The sequence below is a fragment of the Hemitrygon akajei genome, chromosome 5 (genome assembly GCF_048418815.1).
Source record: "Hemitrygon akajei chromosome 5, sHemAka1.3, whole genome shotgun sequence".
Classification (NCBI taxonomy): domain Eukaryota; kingdom Metazoa; phylum Chordata; class Chondrichthyes; order Myliobatiformes; family Dasyatidae; genus Hemitrygon; species Hemitrygon akajei.
The window spans coordinates 7822403-7842182 of NC_133128.1; the positions used below are offsets into that span (position 1 = coordinate 7822403).

The 19780-nt window shown below is 43.5% G+C and overlaps 1 protein-coding gene across 1 annotated transcript in view; it reads right to left on the minus strand.

Annotated features, from left to right (window-relative positions):
• Positions 1-900: 900 nt before the first annotated feature.
• Positions 901-19780, minus strand: part of LOC140727467 (E3 ubiquitin/ISG15 ligase TRIM25-like) — a 56197-nt gene continuing 37317 nt past the window's right edge. Inside the window, exons 8-9 of the mRNA XM_073044794.1 lie at positions 8225-8334; positions 901-3653 (exon numbers count right to left, since the gene is read on the minus strand). Of these exons, the coding sequence (XP_072900895.1) occupies positions 3643-3653; positions 8225-8334 (121 nt within the window). The 3' untranslated portion in view covers positions 901-3642. The remainder of the gene's footprint in view (positions 3654-8224; positions 8335-19780) is intronic.

Here is a 19780-nt window from a genome sequence, read left to right on the forward strand (position 1 = left end):
AAAATATTTCCTAACATAGACAATTACTGTGATAGGGGTAAAACTGAAGCAGCCACTTTGTCTCATATGTTCTGGTCATGTCCTTCATTAAAATCCTTTTGGAAATCTTTATTTTCTGCAATTTCTAAAGCTCTGAAAATTAATTTACAACCTAATACATTAACTGTTCTATTTGGAATAGTTCCGCATCATATTCAGGGTATCTCATCTTCAGACCAACATGTAATTGTATTTGTTACATTGTTTGGCAATAAGAGCTATTTTATTGAAATGGAAAGATACCTCTGTCCCAACATTAATTCAATGGTTTTCTCAAGTAATGTTATGTCTCAGTTTGGAAAAAATCAGAAGTAAAACTTTTGATCCTTGATTTGATTTTGAGAGAAGATGGGGCTCTTTTGCCAAATATTATCATTTAATTTGAATTATTTTATATGGTTTCCTTCCAATTTTGTTTTATATAAACATGAATTTGCGGTTGATGATTCTTTTTTTATGTATATGGACGATGGTAAGTCGAATTGCTCCGGAAGTTGATTCCTAATGGGTTTTTTTTCTTTTTTCTTTTTCTTTCTCTTGTAGTTAGTGGGGTTTCCTTTTTTTAGTAAGTTGGGGTTCTCTTCTTTCTTTCTTTTCCTTATAAATTTTTTTCATGATCATATATTATACTTTTTTATAATTTTTTTCAGCTTCATTAATTGAATATATATCAACTTGTTGAAGTTCTGTATCATTTTATAGCTGTAGAAGATTATGTATCAATAAAAAGATTTCAAAAATGAAAATTTCATTTATGAGCTGAAGGGTACAAAGAAAGAGTCCAACAAAGAAAATCTTTCACAGCAGCAGGCATTAATTAGACATTTAATTTCTAGTTTAATTAATTTAGATTAACACAACACCAATGGAAACATGCTGAAAATAGAAAAGCCAACCAAAAGGGGTGAATATAGCCCAGAGCATCACAGGAAATGCCCTTCCCACCACAGAGCACATCTACAGGTAGCGTTGCCACAAGAAAGAAGCATCTATCATCAAGAACCTTCAGGTCATGCTCTCGTCTCGCTGCTGCCATTGGAAAGGAGATACAGAAGACTCAGTACCCACACCATCTGGTTTAGGAAAAGGTATTACCCTCAACCATCAGACTCCCGAACCAGTGTGGATAACTTCACTCAACACAACTCTGAACTGATTCCACAACCTATGGACTGCAGTACTCATGTACTCAGTATTATTTATTACTATCATTAATTTTATTTGCACTTGCACGGTTTGTCTTCTTTTGCACATTGGTTGCTTGTCAGTCTTCGTGTTCAGTTCTTCATTCATTCTATTGTATTTCTTGGCTCTGTTGTGGGTGCCAGCAACAAAATGAATCTCAGGGTAGTACAGGAGATGCTGACATGGTTGGGTTGGGATGTTCTCCAATCTTGCCAACTTACTTGCGAAGGTTTGACTCCAAGAGGGAAGACATGATCAGTGTGCTGTTGATTGTGGCGTGTCCTCCGAATGCCTGACCATTCTATACTTCTCAATCAGTTGACTAGACGTCATTTCAGAAATGCAATTGTGATGTGGGGAGGAAATCACGTCGCTGATTGGCTGTGTGGTGAACTTTGTGTGCTGTGGTCAGGAAATTTGCCTGCATGGGCTCATAAATAGAATCGAGGTCTACGTGTTTGTTAACAGAATAAAGGCCAAGCATTCAGAGAACACTCCACAATCAAAAGGGCTCTGATGATGTCTTCTCCTATGGTCACAAACCATTTGTAAGTAAATTGCCAAGATCGGAGAACAACTTAAACCGACCATCAACCACCTGAGCTACACATCTTCCAAATTATTTACAATATGGTGACATATATGTACTTTAATAATAAATTTACTTTGAACTTTGAACAAATTCGTGGGCCAAAGGGCCTGTTCCTGTGCTGTTTTATTTGATAATGCTATTGGAATTTGCTCCACTCTTTCCCTGATTCCCAGGGCAAAGAATTCACATTGTCCCTATTTTTCACCCTCATATTTTCCCATTGCAAATGAATTGTTGGGGATTTTGAGGCAAGACAGCCAGCAATGGTGGGTGAACATTCCCATAATGCAGAGCACTGCAGAAAAGGCCCTGTCGAAGGGCTGGCACAAGCCCTGCAGCACTCCAGAAGGATGGAAGCAGCTGACCCTCTAGTCACTTGCCACATTGATCATAAGGTGGGCTACAGAGATGGTCTACAATGGCCATGTGGTATGACATCACTTCTGCCGTAGATCAGGCTCCACCATGAATATCGTTGCACAGGGACACACAGAAAACAAATCAAGCTCAGACAAAAATTACTTGCTCTTTAATTCTGAAAGAAATCAAAGTTTAACTCTAAAAGTGATAATGGTACATAAGAGATTTCGCAGATGCTGAAAATCTTGAGCAATAAAGACAAAATGCCGACAGAACTCAGAAGGTCAGGCAGCATCTACAGAGTGGAATAAACAGTTGATACTCTGGCTGAAAGCATCACAGACCCAAACGTCGACTGCTTATTCCTCACCACAGACACTGAGTGACCTGCTGAGTTCTTCTAGCATTTTGTACTTGGTATACAAGAGTAATTTTGACCAAGTGACAGTTAATATCTGTCTTTTCCTATTCGTATTTTGTATAAATCTCTTAACCTCCTTAACTATCCTTTCCCCTCTCCCTCTTCCCCTCCCACTCCATTACCATTTACCTCCAGTAATGCAATTTCCAAGTTTGGTCACTACTATTATGTGGAGAGTGTCACACCCACTCTGTACACAGAAGGCTCTCAGAAGCAAAAATAGCATTTGGACAAGACGATTATCATGAACCCTGGGGGCCTCTGCAGCGGGGCTTGAGAAACCAAGAAGTGTTCAGCTTCGAGTTTTCTCAAGCACCTATATTCAATAATAGTTGTCTTAACTAGAATCATTAAGCTCTTGTACTTTCTGTTTAATCTTGTCAAGGGCATTGTTTCCGGCACGGGTTTTCTACCTACTGTGATTAGCACTCATCACTGGGTCCTGGCATTGAGAATGATTTGTCTCAGTGTTGCTCGGTTGTGCCACTGATGTTCCACTGGAATTCTTAAGTTTAATCTCTTGTTTCTGTTTCTACATGAGAGTCTGTCGTTCCTCCGCAACTGGGTTTAGTCGTTGCCAGCACGCACCGTGACAATGATATATTTTAGTGAAGGGACACCGTGGCTTCTCTTTAAAACTCTGCTATATTCGTTCCTTGAATGCAACTGGACTTGAATCCTTAACCTACTGATCGACTGACCAATGAAGACCTCTCACCAATAATATCTCCACCCCAGTGAAACCTGTACCAAAGACCTTCACTATCTGAGATGATCAAGCCTATACAATGAATCTACTCAATCTGATGGTGAGGTGTTTACCCTCAACACGGCTTCAAATGGACACATCAGAATATTGTGAAAAACCCTACTCAGTCCACATCCGAAAATCTGAAGAAAAGCAATAGACAAAGTAAAGGGGCTTGTAGTTCCATCTCTTGAATCCAAGGTGCAGAACTTCAGTTGCAGTAGTAATGCGGTTTCTAAGAATCAGCATTGAGCATTTTCTAAGGAAATCCCTCTTCATCCAAAATTAATTCATCATCTAACAGCACACTGAAATGAAAAATAAACAGAAAATAAATATGAGGAAGTCTGCAGACACTGGAAGTCCAGAACCTCACACACAAAATGCTGGAGGAACTCAGCAGTCAGGCAGCATCTATAGCACACACACCTGTCCATTATGCTATTGGCATTTAGGGCGACAATGAACGTCCTCCACCTCTGTCTGTACAGATGAATTCTTCATTGCTGTTCCTTCATTGTTTCATTGTTTTTTGACCAGTTCGGGTTCTTAGCCATGAACTGAACCCCCAAACCTGGATGAGCAGTGACCAGTTTTAGTCTGGCCTCTAACCTTTAACCTTTTCCGAGTTACGGTGTGAGAGGGTCTGGGAACTGGATGCTCAATAACAAAAGTGAGCAAGGTCCTCAATGAATACTTCTCTTCAGTATTCACCACTGAGAGGGAACTTGATGACGGCGAGGACAATATGAGTGAGGTCGATGTTCTGGAGCATGTTGATATTAAGGGAGAGGAGGTGTTGGAGCTGTTAAAATACATTAGGACTGATAAGTCCCTGGGGCCTGACAGAATATTCCCCAGGCTGTTCCACGAGGCAAGGGAAGAGATTGCTGAGCCTCTGGCTAGGATCTTTATGTCCTCGTTGTCCACGGGAATGGTACCGGAGGATTGGAGGGAGGCGAATGTTGTCCCCTTGTTCAAAAAAGGTAGTAGGGATAGTCCAGGTAATTATAGACCAGTGAGCCTTAAGTCTGTGGTGGGAAATCTGTTGGAAAAGATTCTTAGAGATAGGATCTATGGGCATTTAGAGAATCGTGGTCTGATCAGGGACCATCAGCATGGCTTTGTGAAGGGCAGATCGTGCCTAACAAGCTTGTTAGAGTTCTTTGAGGAGGTGACCAGGCACATAGATGAGGGTAGTGCAGTGGATATGAGCTACATGGATTTTAGTAAGGCATTTGACAAGGTTCCACATGGTAGGCTTATTCAGAAAGTCAGAAGGCATGGGATCCAGGGAAGTTTGGCCAGGTGGATTCAGAATTGGCTTGCCTACAGAAGGCAGAGGGTAGTGGTGGAGGGAGTACATTCAGATTGGTGGGTTGTGACTAGTGGTGTCCCACAAGGATCTGTTCTGGGACCTCTACTTTTCGTGATTTTTATTAACGACCTGGATGTGGGGTAGAAGTGTGGGTTGGCAAGTTTGCAGACGACACAAAGGTTGGTGGTGTTGTAGATAGTGTAGAGGATTGTCGAAGATTGCAGAGAGACATTGATAGGATGCAGAAGTGGGCTGAGAAGTGGCAGATGGAGTTCAACCCAGAGAAGTGTGAGGTGGTACACTTTGGAAGGACAAACTCCAAGGCAGACTACAAAATAAATGGCAGGATACTTGGTAGTGTGGAGGAGCAGAAGGATCTGGGGGTACATGTCCACAGATCCCTGAAAGTTGCCTCACAGATAGATAGGGTAGTTAAGAAAACTTATGGGGTGTTAGCTTTCATAAGTCGAGGGATAGAGTTTAAGAGATGCAATGTAATGATGCAGCTCTATAAAACTCTAGTTAGGCCACATTTGGAGTACTGTGTCCAGTTCTGGTTGCCTCAGTATAGGAAGGTTGTGGAAGCATTGGAAAGGGTACAGAGGAGATTTACCAGGATGCTGCCTGGTTTAGAGAGTATGGATTATGATCAAAGATTAAGGGAGCTAGGGCTTTACTCTTTGGAGAGAAGGAGGATGAAAGGATACATGATAGAGGTGTACAAGATATTAAGAGGAATAGATAGAGTGGACAGCCAGCACCTCTTCCCCAGGGCACCACTGCTCAATACAAGAGGACACAGCTTTAAGGTAAAGGGAGGGAAGTTCAAGGGGGATATTAGAGGAAGGTTTTTCACTCAGAGGGTGGTTGGTGTGTGGAATGCACTGCCTGAGTCAGTGGTGGAGGCAGATACACTAGTGAAGTTTAAGAGACTACTAGACAGGTATATGGAGGAATTTAAGGTGGGGGGGGGTTATATGGGAGGCAGGGTTTGAGGGTCGGCACAACATTGTGGGCCAAAGGGCCTGTAATGTGCTATACTATTCTATGTTCTATAAAACAATAACAGAACACAAGAGTTGCTGAAATCCAGAGTAACACACATAAAATGCAGGAGGAACTCGCAGGTCAGGCAGCATCTATGGAAATGAATAAACAGTCGATGCTTTGGGCCAAGACCCTTCATCAGGGCCAGAAAGGAAAGGGTAAAATGCCAGAATATAAAGCTGGAGGGGAAGGGGAGGAGGCTAGCTAGAAGGTGACAGTAGAAGCTGGGTGAGTGGGAAAAATGAAGGGCTGGAGAGGAAGGAATATGATAGGAGAGGAGAGTGGTCCATGGGAGAGAGGGAAGGAGGCACACCAAGGGGTGGTGAGAAGATAAAATAAATGAGGACACAATAATTGTATCTCCTTGTTGTCACATCCCATAATTCGGAAAATCATGCAGCAAGTTAAAACAAGGGAAGGTGTGAGAGGTTGGTGAACTGGGTGTTCAATAACAGAACAACAAAAACAAGTTAGTTGATGGTTTGAAGTGTGTATGATTTAATGCTAGGAGTATTATGGTTCAGCGTGATGAGCATGCATCAGTACATGGAATGATGATGTTGCAGCCATTACTGAAACTTTGCTGAGAGAGGGGCAGGGATGGGAGATTAATTTACCAGGTTTTCAATGTTTTAGAAAGGAGAGAGAAGGAGGTAAAAGGTTGAGGAGATGCAGTATTAATCAGGGACATATGGAGGGGTCAGACACTGGGTAGAACCCAGGAATAGGAAAGGTTGCAATCACACTGATTAGATTCTACTGCAGACTCCCCAGTAGCCACTGGGACATTGACAAACAGAAATATAATCAGATTAAGGAAGTATATAAACTGGGACCTTTTTGCAAGGCGTTTAGATGGGTCATAACTCGTTCAGGAATATTTTTTAAATCAATATGTGTTTGGTCCAATGACAGGAGTGGCCCTGCTGGACCTGGTGTTTCATAGTGAGCCTAGCTAGGTGACTGATTGTTCAGTGGGTGAACTGTTAGGGAAGAGTGAACACAATCCCTTAACTTTCAGGATAGCCATAGATAAGGATAGGTCCAGTTTTAAATTGGTGTTGGGCAAATTATGAGGGCATCAGTCAGGAACAAAGAAGAGTTAATTGGGAACACCTTTTTTCTGGGCAAGTCCATATTAGACATGTGTAGGGTGATTGAGGATCAATTGTACAGAGTACAGGAAAAGTATTTTCCTGCCAGAAGGAAGGACAAAGAAGGAAAGACAAGAGAACCTTGGACGTCCAAAGGGAAATGAATTTAGTCAAGAAGAAAAAGGAAAAATATGTAAAGCTTCTGAAGTTAGGATCAAACAAAGCACACGACGAGTTTAAAGAAGCCAGAAAAGAACTAAAGAAAGGAATTAGGAAAGCTAGCAGGGGCCATGACGTCTTTTGCAAGAAGAATTAAGGTGAATCCCAAGGTGCTTTATACATACATCAAGAGCAAGAGGGTAACTAGAGACAGGTGTGAACACTCAAGGATAAAGGTAGAAGGGCCACTTGCTTGGATGTGGAGAATGAGAGTGAGGTACTTAATGAGTACTTTGCTTCAGTATTTACCACTCAGATTAGTGCTGAGTGTACAAATGTGTTAGGGCATTTTAGAGGTCAAGGAGGAAGAAGTGTTGGGTCTCCTAATGAGTAATTCATATACATCAAAAACAGCAGAGGTTCCAGTACGGTACCCAGCAAAACACCACTAATTACAGACCTCCACTTGAAAGGTCTCCAGGGCATGATGGGATTTAGCCCATGTTATTGAAGGAGGCAAGAGATGAGGTTGTTGGGTCTTTGACCAGTACCTTCACATCCTCTCTTGGCACAAGCAAGGTACCAGAGGACTGGCCAGTGGTTATTGTTGCAGCTTTATGTAAAAAGGGAACAAGGGAAAATCCTGGGAACTATAGACCAGTGAGTCTCACGCAGGTTGTCAGGATATTGCTGAAGAAAATTCTTAGGGATAGGATATATGAGCATTTGGAAACTCATGGCCTAATTGGGGAGAGGCAGCAGGCTTTATGAAGGGCAGGTTGTGTCTTACCAAATTGGATGACTTTTTTGACAAGATAATGAGAGATTAATGAAAGTAGGACAGTGGATGTTGTCTACATGGATTTCAGTAAAGCATTTGACAAAGTCCCTCAAGAGTGGTTAATCCAGAAGACTAAGATGCACTGGGGTCGCAGTGAATTAACTGTATGGATTCAGAACTGACGCGTGTAGAAGAGAGAGGATAGTGGCTAAAAGGACTTATTCAGGTGGAGGTTTGTAATTAGTGGTGTTTCGCTGGGTACTGTACTGGGACCTCTGCTGTTTTTGATGTATATGAATGACCTGGATGATATGCAAATGGATGGGTCAGTAAGTTTGCAGATGATACCAAGATTGGTGGAGTTGTGGATAGTGTGGAAGACTGTCAAATAATACAGCATGAAATAGATCAGTTACAGAAATGGGCTGAGAAATGGCAGACGGAGTTTAACTGAGATAAATGTGCCTTGATTTTCCTCACCTAGTGTCTGCAATATGGTTGTCTGGTACTTCTGGTATTCCCCAAATTTATTCTGCATAACAGTCCTGACAGCAGACATGTTCAGGGTTACACGCTTTGGCTCTGTGGCTCTGTAATGCAAGAGTAAACATTGCCTTCATTAACAGTTCATTGATATTCAGAAAGTGGAAGTGGTGCAAGTGATTACCAACACAACTCCTGTCTGTGTTGCATCGCCAGTCTCTTTGTAGATGGAGTAATCCAGGGAAGTTTATGTCATGTATTGCTTTCTGAGAGTATCCTGAATGTTTGTGTCATGATCTGGTCTGGAAACACCAAAGCCCATGAACGGAAAAGCCTATAAAATGTAGTGGATACAGCCCACAAGTAAGCCGTTCCACTACGAAGTATATCTGCAAGGAGTGTTGTTGCAGGAAAGCAGCATCCATCATCGAGAATCCCCACCATCCAGACCAGGCTCTCTTCTCACCGCTGCCATCAAGGAGGTACAGGAGCCTTCGGTCACACACCACCGGGTTCAGGAACAGTTAGTACCCTTCAACCATTAGGCTCCAGTACCTACCCCTGCATGGATGATTTCACTCACCTCAACTCTGAACTGATTCCACAACCTATGGGCTCACTTCCAAACCCTCTACAACATATTTTTGTATTAATTTGCACGATTTGTCTTATTTTGCACGTTGGTTACTTGTAGGTCATAGTTTATGTATAGTTTATCATAAATGTTATTTATTTCTTTATTTTACTGGAAATGCCTGCAAGAAAATGAATGTCACGGTAATATCTGGTGACATTTCGGTACTTATAGAAATCTACAGCACATTACAGGTCCTTCAGCCCACAATGTTGTGCTGACCATGTAACCCATTCTAGAAAATGCCTATGATTTCCCTACTGCATAGGCCTCTATTATTCTAAGTTCCATGTACCTATCTAAGAGGCTCTTAAGAGACTCTTCCATGCACCCACCACTCTCGGTGTAAAAAACTTACCCCTGACATCCTCTCTGTACCCACTTCCACGCATCATAAAACTGTGTCAGCCATTTCAGCCCAGGGAAAAAGCCTCTGGGTATCTCTCATCATCTTATACACTTCTATCAGGTCACCCCTCATCCTCCATCGCTCCAAGGAGAAAAGGCCAAGTTCACTCAACCTGTTCTCATAAGGCACGCTCTCCAATCCAGGCAATATCCTTGTAAATCTCCTCTGCACTCTCTCTATAGTATCCACATCCTTTCTGTAGTGAGGTGACCAGAACTGAGCACAGTACTTCAAGTGGGGTGTGATCAAGTTCTTATATAGCTGTAACATTACCTCACAGCTCTTGAATTCAATCCCACAGTTGATGAATGCCAACATACCATATGCCTTCTTAACAACACTGTCAACTTTCACAGCAGCTTTGAGTGTCCTATCGACATGGATCCCAAGATCTCACTGATCCTCCACATTGCCAAGAGTCTTGCCATTAATATTATATTCTGTCTTCAATTTTGACCTACCAAAATGAAACAGTTCATACTTATCTGGGTTGAACTCCATCTGCCACTTCTCAGCCCAGTTCTGCATCCTATTGATGTCCTGCTGTAACCTCTAACAGCCCTCCAGGCTATCCACAACACCCCCAACTTTTGTGACATCAGCAATCAGCGAACTTACTAACCCACCCTTTTACTTCCTCATCCAGATCATTTATAAAAACCACAAAGAGGAGGGGTCCCAGAACAGATCCCTGTGGAACACAACTGGTCACCGTCCTCCATGCAGAATCATCCTTTGCCTTCTGTGGGCAAGCCAATTCTGGATCCACAAAGCAAGGTCTCCTTGAATCCCATTCCTCATTACTCTCTGAATAAATTTACCTTTGACAGTACAGTTCTATATCCCATGTCGCAGGTTTGCAGGTGGCACAGAATTTTCCAGAGTTGTGGATAGTAAGGAAGGTTGTCAAAGAACGTGGGATATAGCTCAAAGATAAAGATTAGCTTCATTGGATTTGACTGGGAGAAGTGCACAGTCGCAGTAACTGCTGAGGAGGTTCTATGATAAAAGTGAGACTCTGACTAGCACAGCGGTCATTGGAGTAGTGTGAGACAGAGTAGCAGGGCTTTGGCGAGGACGGGCCTAGATGAGGTAAGTTACCCTCATATCTCTTTTTTCCTCTGACCAGTTTTCTGCTCTGGGTGTCAGATGTCGGATATCTGGGAGACTTCCAGCCTCCCTGTTGGCCGCATCTGGGCCAGATACATCGAGCTGCAGCTCATTAGAGACTGGGTTAGGGAACTGGAGCTGCAGCTCGATGACCTTCGGCTTGTTAGGAAGAGTGAGGAAGTGACAGACAGGTGCAGACAGGCAGGTAGTCACTCCAGGGCCACAGGAGACAGCTAAGTGGGTGACTGTCAGGAAAGGGAAGGGATAACATCAGTGAAGAGCATCCCTGTGGCTGTCCCCCTCAACAATAAGTACTCCATTTTGAGTAATGTTGGGGGGATGATCTACCTGGGGGAAGCAATAGTGGACATGCCTCTGACACTGAGTCGGGCCCTGTGGCTCAGAAGGGTAAGGAATGGAACAGGATGGCAGCAGTAATAGAAGACTGTATAGTCAGAGGGACAGACAGGCGATTCTGTGGACACTAAAAAGAAACACAGATAGCAATTTGCCTCCCAGGTGCCAGGGTCCATGATGTTTCTGACTGCGTCCACAATATCCTGAAATGAGAGTGTGAGCAGCCAGAGGTCGTGGTACATGTGAAGGACAAAGGTAGAAAAAGGGAGGAGATCTTGAAAGCAGAGAGGGAGTTAGGAAGGAAGCTGAGAAGCAGGACCTCAAGGGTAGTAACAACACACACAAAATGCTGTTGGAACACAGCAGGCCAGGCAGCATCTATAGGGAGAAGCACTGTCAATGTTTCAGGCGAGACCCTTTGTCAGGACTAACCGAAAGGAAAGATAGTAAGAGATTTGAAAGTAGTGTGTTCCACCAGCATTTTGTGTGTGTTGTTTGAATTTCCAGCATCTGCAGATTTCCTCGTGTTTGCTCAAGGGTAGTAATCTTGGGATTGCTGCCTGCACCACGTGACAATGAGTACAGGAATAGAGTGAGGTGGAGGATGAATGTGTGGCTGAAGGATTGGAGCAGGAGGGCAGGGATTCAGATTTTTGGATCATTGGGACCTCTGCTGGGGCAGGTGTGATCCGTACAAAAAGGACAGGTTGCACTTGAATCTGAGGAGGACCAATATCCTGGCGGGGAGGTTTGCTAAGGCTATTGGGGAGAGTTTAAACTAGATTTGCATGAGGGTGGGAACCAAAGTGAAGAGGCAGAAGATGGGGAGGTTGGAGCACAAGTAGAGACAGCTTGTAGGGAGTTTGTGAGGAAGGATCGGCAGATGTTAGAGCAAAGACACACTCAGCCTGATAGTTTGAGATGTGTCTACTTTAACGCAAGGAGTATCATAAACAAGGCGGATAAATTTAGAGCATCGATCAATATGTGGGACTATAATGTTGTGGCCATTACAGAGACTTGGATGTCTCAGGAGCAGGAACGGCTGCTGAGTGTGCCAGGCTTTAGATCTTTCAAAAAGGACAGAGAGGGAGGCAAAAGAGGTGGAGGCATGGCATTGCAAATTAGGGATAGTGTCATGGCTGCTGAAAAGTAGCAAGTCATGGAGGGATGGTTTACTGAGTCAGTGTGGGTGGAAGTCAGAAAGAGAAAGGTGGCAATAACCCTGCTGGGTGTTTTTATAGACCTCCCGCCAACAGTAACAGCAACATTGAGGAGCAGATAGGGAGGCAGATTCTGGAATGGTGCAATAATAATAGTTGTGATGGGAGATTTTAACTTTCCTAATATTGATTGGCATCTCCTTAGAGCAAGGGGTTTAGATGGGGTGGAGTTTGTTAGGAGAGTTCAGGAAGGTTTCCTGATACAATATGTAGATAAGCAGGGAACATTTGCATGGAGTTCTGCATAGGTATGTTCCATTGAGGCAGGGAAAGGATGGTAGGATAGAAGAAACATGGTATACAAAATATGTAGAAAATCTAGTTAAGAAAAGCTTATGAAAGGTTCAAGAAACGAGGTACTGATAGAATTCTAGATTACAAGGTTGCTAGAAAGGAGCTTAAAAATGAAATTAGGAGAGCTAGAAGGGGCCATGAGAAGGCCTTGGTGAGCAGGATTAAGAAAAACCCAAAGGCATTCTACAACTATGTGAAGAGCAAGAGGATGAGCGTGTGAGAACAGAGCCAATCAGGTGTGATAGTGGAAACGTGTGCATGGAGTCGAGGAGATAGCGGAGGTATTTAATGAATATTTTCACCTGGGAAAGAGACCTTGGCCATTGTGGTGATGACTTACAGTGGACCGAAACGCTTGAGCATATAGACATTAAGAAAGAGGATGTGCTGGAGCTTTTGAAAGGTATTAAGTTAGATAAGTCGCTGGGACCAGACGAAGTATACCACAGGCTGCCGTGGGGAGGAAGGAGATTGCTGAGCCCCTGGCAATCATCAATAGGGACAGGGGAAGTACCGGAGGATTGCTGGATTGCAAATGTTGTTCCCTTGTTCAAGAAAGGGAGTAGAGATAACCCAGGAAATCATAGAAAATTGAGACTTACTTCAGTGGCGGGCAAGTTGTTGGAGAAGATCCTGAGAGGCAGGACTTATGAGCATTTCAAGAGACATAATTTGATTAGGGATAGTCAGCATGGCTTTGTCAAGGGCAGGTCGTGCCTTACGAACCTGATTGAATTCTTTGAGGATGTAACAAAACACATTGATGAAGGTAGAGCAGTAGATGTAGTGTATATGGATTTCAGTAAGCCATTTGATAAGGCTCCCGATGCGAAGTTCATTCAGAAAGTAAACAGGCTGGGATCCAAGGAGACTTTGCTTTGTGGATTCAGAATTGGCTTGCCCAATTCTGCATGGAGGATGGTGACCAGTGGTGTTCCACAGGGATCTGATCTGGGACCCCTCCTCTTTGTGATTTTTATAAATGACCTGGATGAGGAAGTAGAAGAGTGGGTTAATAAGTTTGCTGATGACACAAAGTTGGGGATGTTGTGGATAGCTGGAGGGTTGTCAGAGGTTACAGAGGGACATTGATAGGATGCAGAACTGGGCTGAGAAGTAGCTGTGTTTTCAACCAGTGTTTTTGGCAGGTCCAATTTGAAGACAGAATATAATATTAATTTTAAGACTCCTGGCAGTATGGACGGTCTGAGAGATCTTGAGGTCCGTGTCTATAGGATACTCAAAGCTGCTGCGCAGGTTGACAGCGTTCTTAAGAAAGCGTATGGTGTGTTGGCATTCATCAACCATGGGATTGAATTCAAGAGCCGTGAAGTCAAGTTACAGCTATATAAGACCTTAGTTCATCCCCTCTTGGAGTACTGTGCTCAATTCTGGTCACCTCATTACAGGAAGGGTATGGATACTATAGTGTGCAGAGGAGACTGACAAGGATGTTGTTTAGATTGGAGCGTGTGCCCTATGAGAATAGGTTGAGTGAACTTGGCCTTTTCTCCTTGGAGCAACGGAGGATGAAAGGTGACCTGATAGAGGTGTATAAGATGTTGAGGGCATGTGGATAGCCAGAGGCTTTTTCCCAGGGCTGAAATGGCTAACACTAAGGGCATAGTGCTTAGAAGTAGGTACAGAGCAGATGTCAGAGGTAAGTTTTTCACACAGAAATGATGGTGTGTGGAATGTACTTCCGGCTACGGTGGTGGAGGCGGATACAATAGGGTCTTTAATGAGACCCTCAGATAGGTACATGGAGCTTAGAAAAATAGAGGGCTCTGCAGTAGAGAAATTCTAGGCAGTTTCTAGAGTAAGTTACATGGTCAGCACAACATTGTGGGCCAAAGGGCCTATAATGTGCTGTAGATTTCTATGTTCACTTGTCCCATGTATGTAAAAACTTACAGTGAAATGTGTCATTTGTGTCAAATCAAATCAGTGAGGACTGTTCTGGTGCAGCCCACAAGTGTCGCAACACATAGCACATCCACAAGTCACTAACCCCAACCCATGCATCTTTTGATTTTGGGAGGAAACCAAGAGAGTCGCTTATAGAATTTACAAACTCCTTACAGGCAGCAGCATAAATCGAACCCTGATCTTATGGTTGGCATTGTAAAACTATGCACTTACCATGACTCCACTGCACTGCCCTGATTAGAAACCAGATGAAAATGTAGACAGAGAGGTGGCAAGATAGCACCAGTGAACAACGATCTCCCTGGCAACATCTTCCAGATAGCTAATCTCCCCAATTATTTCACTTTGTCTATGCTTTCTGCTTGTTCTTGTTGTCTTGTTTGTGTTACGGAAACTGTTGGAGCCGGTGACGTAAAGTTCAGAACTCAATCAAAGGATCCAGCACTACGTTGTGTCTGGAGAGCTGCCTCATGGAGATTAGAGACAGGAGATCAAAAAGGACTCAACAGACCAGAGACATTCATGACTCCACCTCAAAACGGCAGGGAAGATTGAAGCGTCAAGGTGAATGCGGAGGGGGTCAACAATGACTCCCGACGGAGGCAACTGGGGCGACGATGGTCGGCAGTCAGATCGATGTTTTCGGACCCAGGTCGGTGGTCACTCTTTGAGGAAGGACTGAGTTCGTGCAGCCACTCAGCTTGTATACAGACAAAAAGATGTTTCCAATATTCAAAGACTTATTTGATTATTGGACTGTACTTTACATTGGCTTCCTTCAGTTCTTCGGTGTTTTCTTCCTTGAGGCAGATTTGCGGGTGGCTGTCAGCTAATTTTTTGTGTCAGTGTTCTTGTCTGTGAGTGACGTGATCGGGGATTGTTATTGCCGTTTTTTTGCGAGTGAGGGGATCAGCGACTGTTAGCGTTACGGATTTTTTTCTGCATGTGAGGGGGTCTGAGACTGTGACTGTCGCTGTTTTGCTGTGAGCGAGGGGATCAGGAATTCTTACTGTTGCTGATTTTTTCTGCGGGGAGGGGGTGGGGGATTTTGGGGTCTGCAAGTTTTGTTTCTTTTCTTATTCATGCTGGGGGATGGGGAATTGATGTCTTTTCTTTCATCAACCCCCCCGGTCTTTCTGTATTTCATGGCCATTTTAGAGAAGACAAATTTAAGAGTTGTATTGTACATGCATACGTTGACCATAAAATAAATCTTTGAACTGGTCAAGGGTGAGGTGATGCATTTTGGGAGGTCAGGTGTACATTAAATGACAGGACCTTTAGGAGCATCAACATGGAATTGGGTGGCAGGGTGGAAATATGTTTCTACCAGAGGAGGTATAAGATGCTCCTTCCCCACGCTAGCCTACAGGTTACCCTTAGGCAAGATGTAGCACCTGCTTAGCCACCCCACCCCCCAATTAGCATCACCTGAAGTCATGGGAGCAGGTGGTGAATGGTTGTACAAGCAGTTGGTGCAAATCACGTCCTGGTTATGCAACCACAGACGCCAGGCAGACAATCTCCAACGAGTATTGACCATGGCTGGGGACACCCATCTTGTAAAGACACTGCCCAGAAGGAGGCATAGCAAACCATTTCTGTAGAAAAAATTGCCAAGAGTAATCATGGGCATGGAAAGACCATGATCGTCCACATGCTGTTTTTCTTTGACAGTGGTCTTTGTAAACATGCTCAGTGGTGGGGAGGGCTTTATCCAAGACGGACTGGGTGGTATCCACTATTTTCTATAGACTTTTCCATTCAAGGGCATTGGCGTTTCCATAACAGGCCATGATGCAGCCAGATGATATATTCTCCACCACACACCTCTTGCAGTTTGTCAAAATTTTAGATGACATGTCAAATCTTCACAAACTTCTAAGAGAGAGGTGCTGCTATGCTTTCCTATGTGCTGGGCCAAGAACTGATCCAATGAAGGTATGCAGTACCATTCCTTGTTCTATAGAATCAGAGAGTAATAGAGCACTGAAGCAGGCCTAACTCAGCCAGCCTGATCGAGTTGTCCATCTGAGCAATCACCATTCCCCTGCTCTTGACCCATATCCCTCGAAAACTTATCTACATGTTAGGACCTGGTGTCACAGTTCCACTGAAAGTCACAGTATAGATACAGTTTACTGTGGTCTAACAGCGAATGATTGTCTTGGATGTTTTTCTTGTGATCGCAAGACCCTATTGGACATTGACAATGTAAAATCCAACAAGTCTGTCTCCTATGTGTAATGGTGTAAAAGTCTGCAGGCCAGCTGCTTGGCCTCAGTTGTAGCAAGGACTAGGCCTCAAGCCGTGGCTTGCCTGTTGGACCAATCCAGGAGAGAAGCCACCGGAGGCCATGCTGGGCTGGAGGGTTGGCGCCTCCCATTGGTACTGCCTTCTGGTATTTAATTGGGGATTTACATGCTGGATTGTGCGTGTGTTCGGTTACAGACTGCTGAGAACTGTTTGTTTTTGCCAATAACACGCATGGCACTTAGGGACTTGGGTTATGTCTATTTATAGTAAATTACAGTTTTTTGAATTTTGAGTATATATTGCAATGCACTGCTGCCATAAAACAACAAATTTCACAATGTATACCAGTGATATTAAACCTGATTGTAAAGAAAGCTCTTTGGAAACATAATGAATGTCAGTGATCAATATACCCTTGGGTATTAGGGGAATTTAAAACTAAGAACAAGACCATAAGACATACTGTAGGAGCAGAATTAGGCCACTCAGCCCATCTAGTCTCTCCACATTCAATCATAGGTGATTTATTTTTCCTCTCAACCACATTCTCCTGCCTTCTCCCCATAACATTTGACACCCTTACCAATCAAGAAACCACAACTTCCACTTGAAAAATACCTCATGACTAAGCTTCCACAGCCATCCGAGGTAATGAATTCAACAAAATCATCACCCTCTGGCTAAAGAAATTCGGCCTGATCTCTGTTCTACATGGACATCCTTCTGTTGGGAAATGAAGTGGGAGGAAATGGGATTGCTCAGAACCAACTTTGACTGATTGGACCAACTAGAATCGACCTGTGTCGTATTAACTAACAGCATGGATGAGATGAGTGTGCATATAGGTGTCTGTGGGAGACAAGACAAAGAGTATCATTATGTTTGATAACAGGCAATGGAATATTATCTTAGTGCTCACAATACTTCAAAATGGCTTCAAAATATCTCAATGGCTCTCCATACAGCTTTAGACCACCTAGACAGCACAAACACCTACGTCAGGATACTGTTCATCGACTAGAGCTCAGCATTTAATACTATCATTCCCACAATCCTGATTGAGAAGTTGCAGAACCTGGGCCTCTATACCTCCCTCTGCAACTGGATCCTCAACTTTCTAACTAGAAGACCACAATATGTGCGGAGTGGTGATAACATATCCTCCTCGCTAACGATCAACACTGGTGCACCTCAGGGGTGTGTGCTTAGCCCACTGCCCTACTCTCTATATATCCATGACTGTGTGGCGAGGCATAGCTCAAATACTAGCCACAAATTTGCTGGCAATACAACCATTGTTGGTAGAATCTCAGGTGGTGACGAGAGGGTGTACAGGAGTGAGATATGCCAACTAGTAGAGTGGTGCCGTAGCAACAACCTCGCACTCAACCACTCAACGTCAGTAAAACGAAAGAGCTGATTGTGGACTTCAGGAAGGGTAAGACAAAGGAACACATACCAATCCTCATAGAGGGATCAGAAGTGCAAAGAGTGAGCAGCTTCAAGTTCCTGGGTGTGAAGATCTCTGAGGATCTAATCTGGTCTCAACATACTGATGTAGTCATAAAGAAGGCAAGACAGCGGCTATACTTCATAAGGAGTTTGAAGAGATTTGGCATGTCAAGAAATACACTCAAAAACTTCTATAGTTGTACCGTGGAGAGCATTCTGAGAGGCTACATCACTGTCTGGAATTGAGGGGCTACTGTGCAGGACCGAAAGAAGCTGCAGTAGGTTGTAAATTTAGTTGGCTCAATCTTGGGCACTAGCCTACAAAGTACCCAGGACATCTTTAGGGAGTGGTGTCACAGAAAGGCAGCATCCATTATTAAGGACCTCCAGCACCCAGGGAATGCCCTTTTCTCACTGTTACCATCAGGCAGGAGATACAGAAGCCTGAAGGCACACACTCAGCAATTCAGGAACAGCTTCTTCCCCTCTGCCATCTGATTCCTAAATGAATATTGAAGCTTTGGACACTACCTCACTTTTTTAATATACCATATTTCTGTTTTTGCACATTTTTAAAAAATCTATTCAATACATGTAATTGATTTACTTGTTTATTTATTATGGTTTTATTTTTTTCTCTCTGCTGGATTATGTATTGCATTGAACTGCTGCTGCTAAGTTAACACATTTCACATCACATGCCGGTGATAATAAACCTGATTCTGATTCTTCCGATTCTGAGAAGTGATATGACCGATACCTCATAACACCTCAGCATTACACCCTGGCTTATATAGTCTAGTCCTCTCAAAATGAAAATTAACATTGCATGTGCTTTCCTTACAACCATCTCAACCTGGAAATTAACCTTTAGGGAATCCTGCACTATGGCTCCCAAGGCCCTCTGAACCTCTAATTTCTGAATTTTCTCCCCGTTTGGGAAATAGACTACATCTTCTGCAAATGTGCAAGACCATATACTTCCCTACACTGTATTCCTAGTGACAATGATACCAGTGACCAAGAACAGCAGAACTACTTCTCAGTGGCACACACATCTACAGGAATGAATGATCATCGCCCAGTGGCATAAACATCTACTGTAACCAATGACCATCGCCCAGTGGCACACACATCTACTGTAACCAATTACCATCGCCCAGTGGCATAAAGATCTACTGTAACCAATGACCATCGCCCAGTGGCATAAACATCTACTGTAATCAAAGACTACTTCCCAGTGGCATACACATGTACTGTAATTAAATACTTTTGAGAGGTTACTTATGGCCAGAATCAACTCCTGCATAAGCAAAGACATGGACCTGCTGCAATTTGCCTGTCACCACAATAGGTCTACAGTGGTTACAATCTCATTGGCTCTGCACTCAGCCTTGGACCACCTGGACAATACTAATACTTACGTCAGTCTGCTGATTATTAACTACAACTCAGCATTCAATACCCTCATACCCTCAGTTCCAGCTAACAAGCTCCAAATCCTGGGCCTCTGTATCTCCCTCTGCAATTGGATCCTTGACTTCCTCGCCAGGACAGACCACAGTCTATGGTTTGGAAATAACCTTGTGACATTCAACACTGGCACACCTCAAGGACTCATGACTGGCCCACTGTTACACTCTTTCTACATCTACGACTCTGTACCTAGAAACAGTTCAAACACCATCCATAGATTTGCCAATGACACAACTATTGTTGGCAGAATATCAGCTGATGATGAGGTGTACAGGAGAAGCAATCTTGCACTCAATATCAGTAAGACCAAGGAATTGATAGTGGGCTGCAAAAAGGCAAGTCGAGGGAACACACACCAGTCCTCATCGAGGGATCAGCAGTGGAAAGGGTGAGCAGTTTCAAGTTCCTGGCAT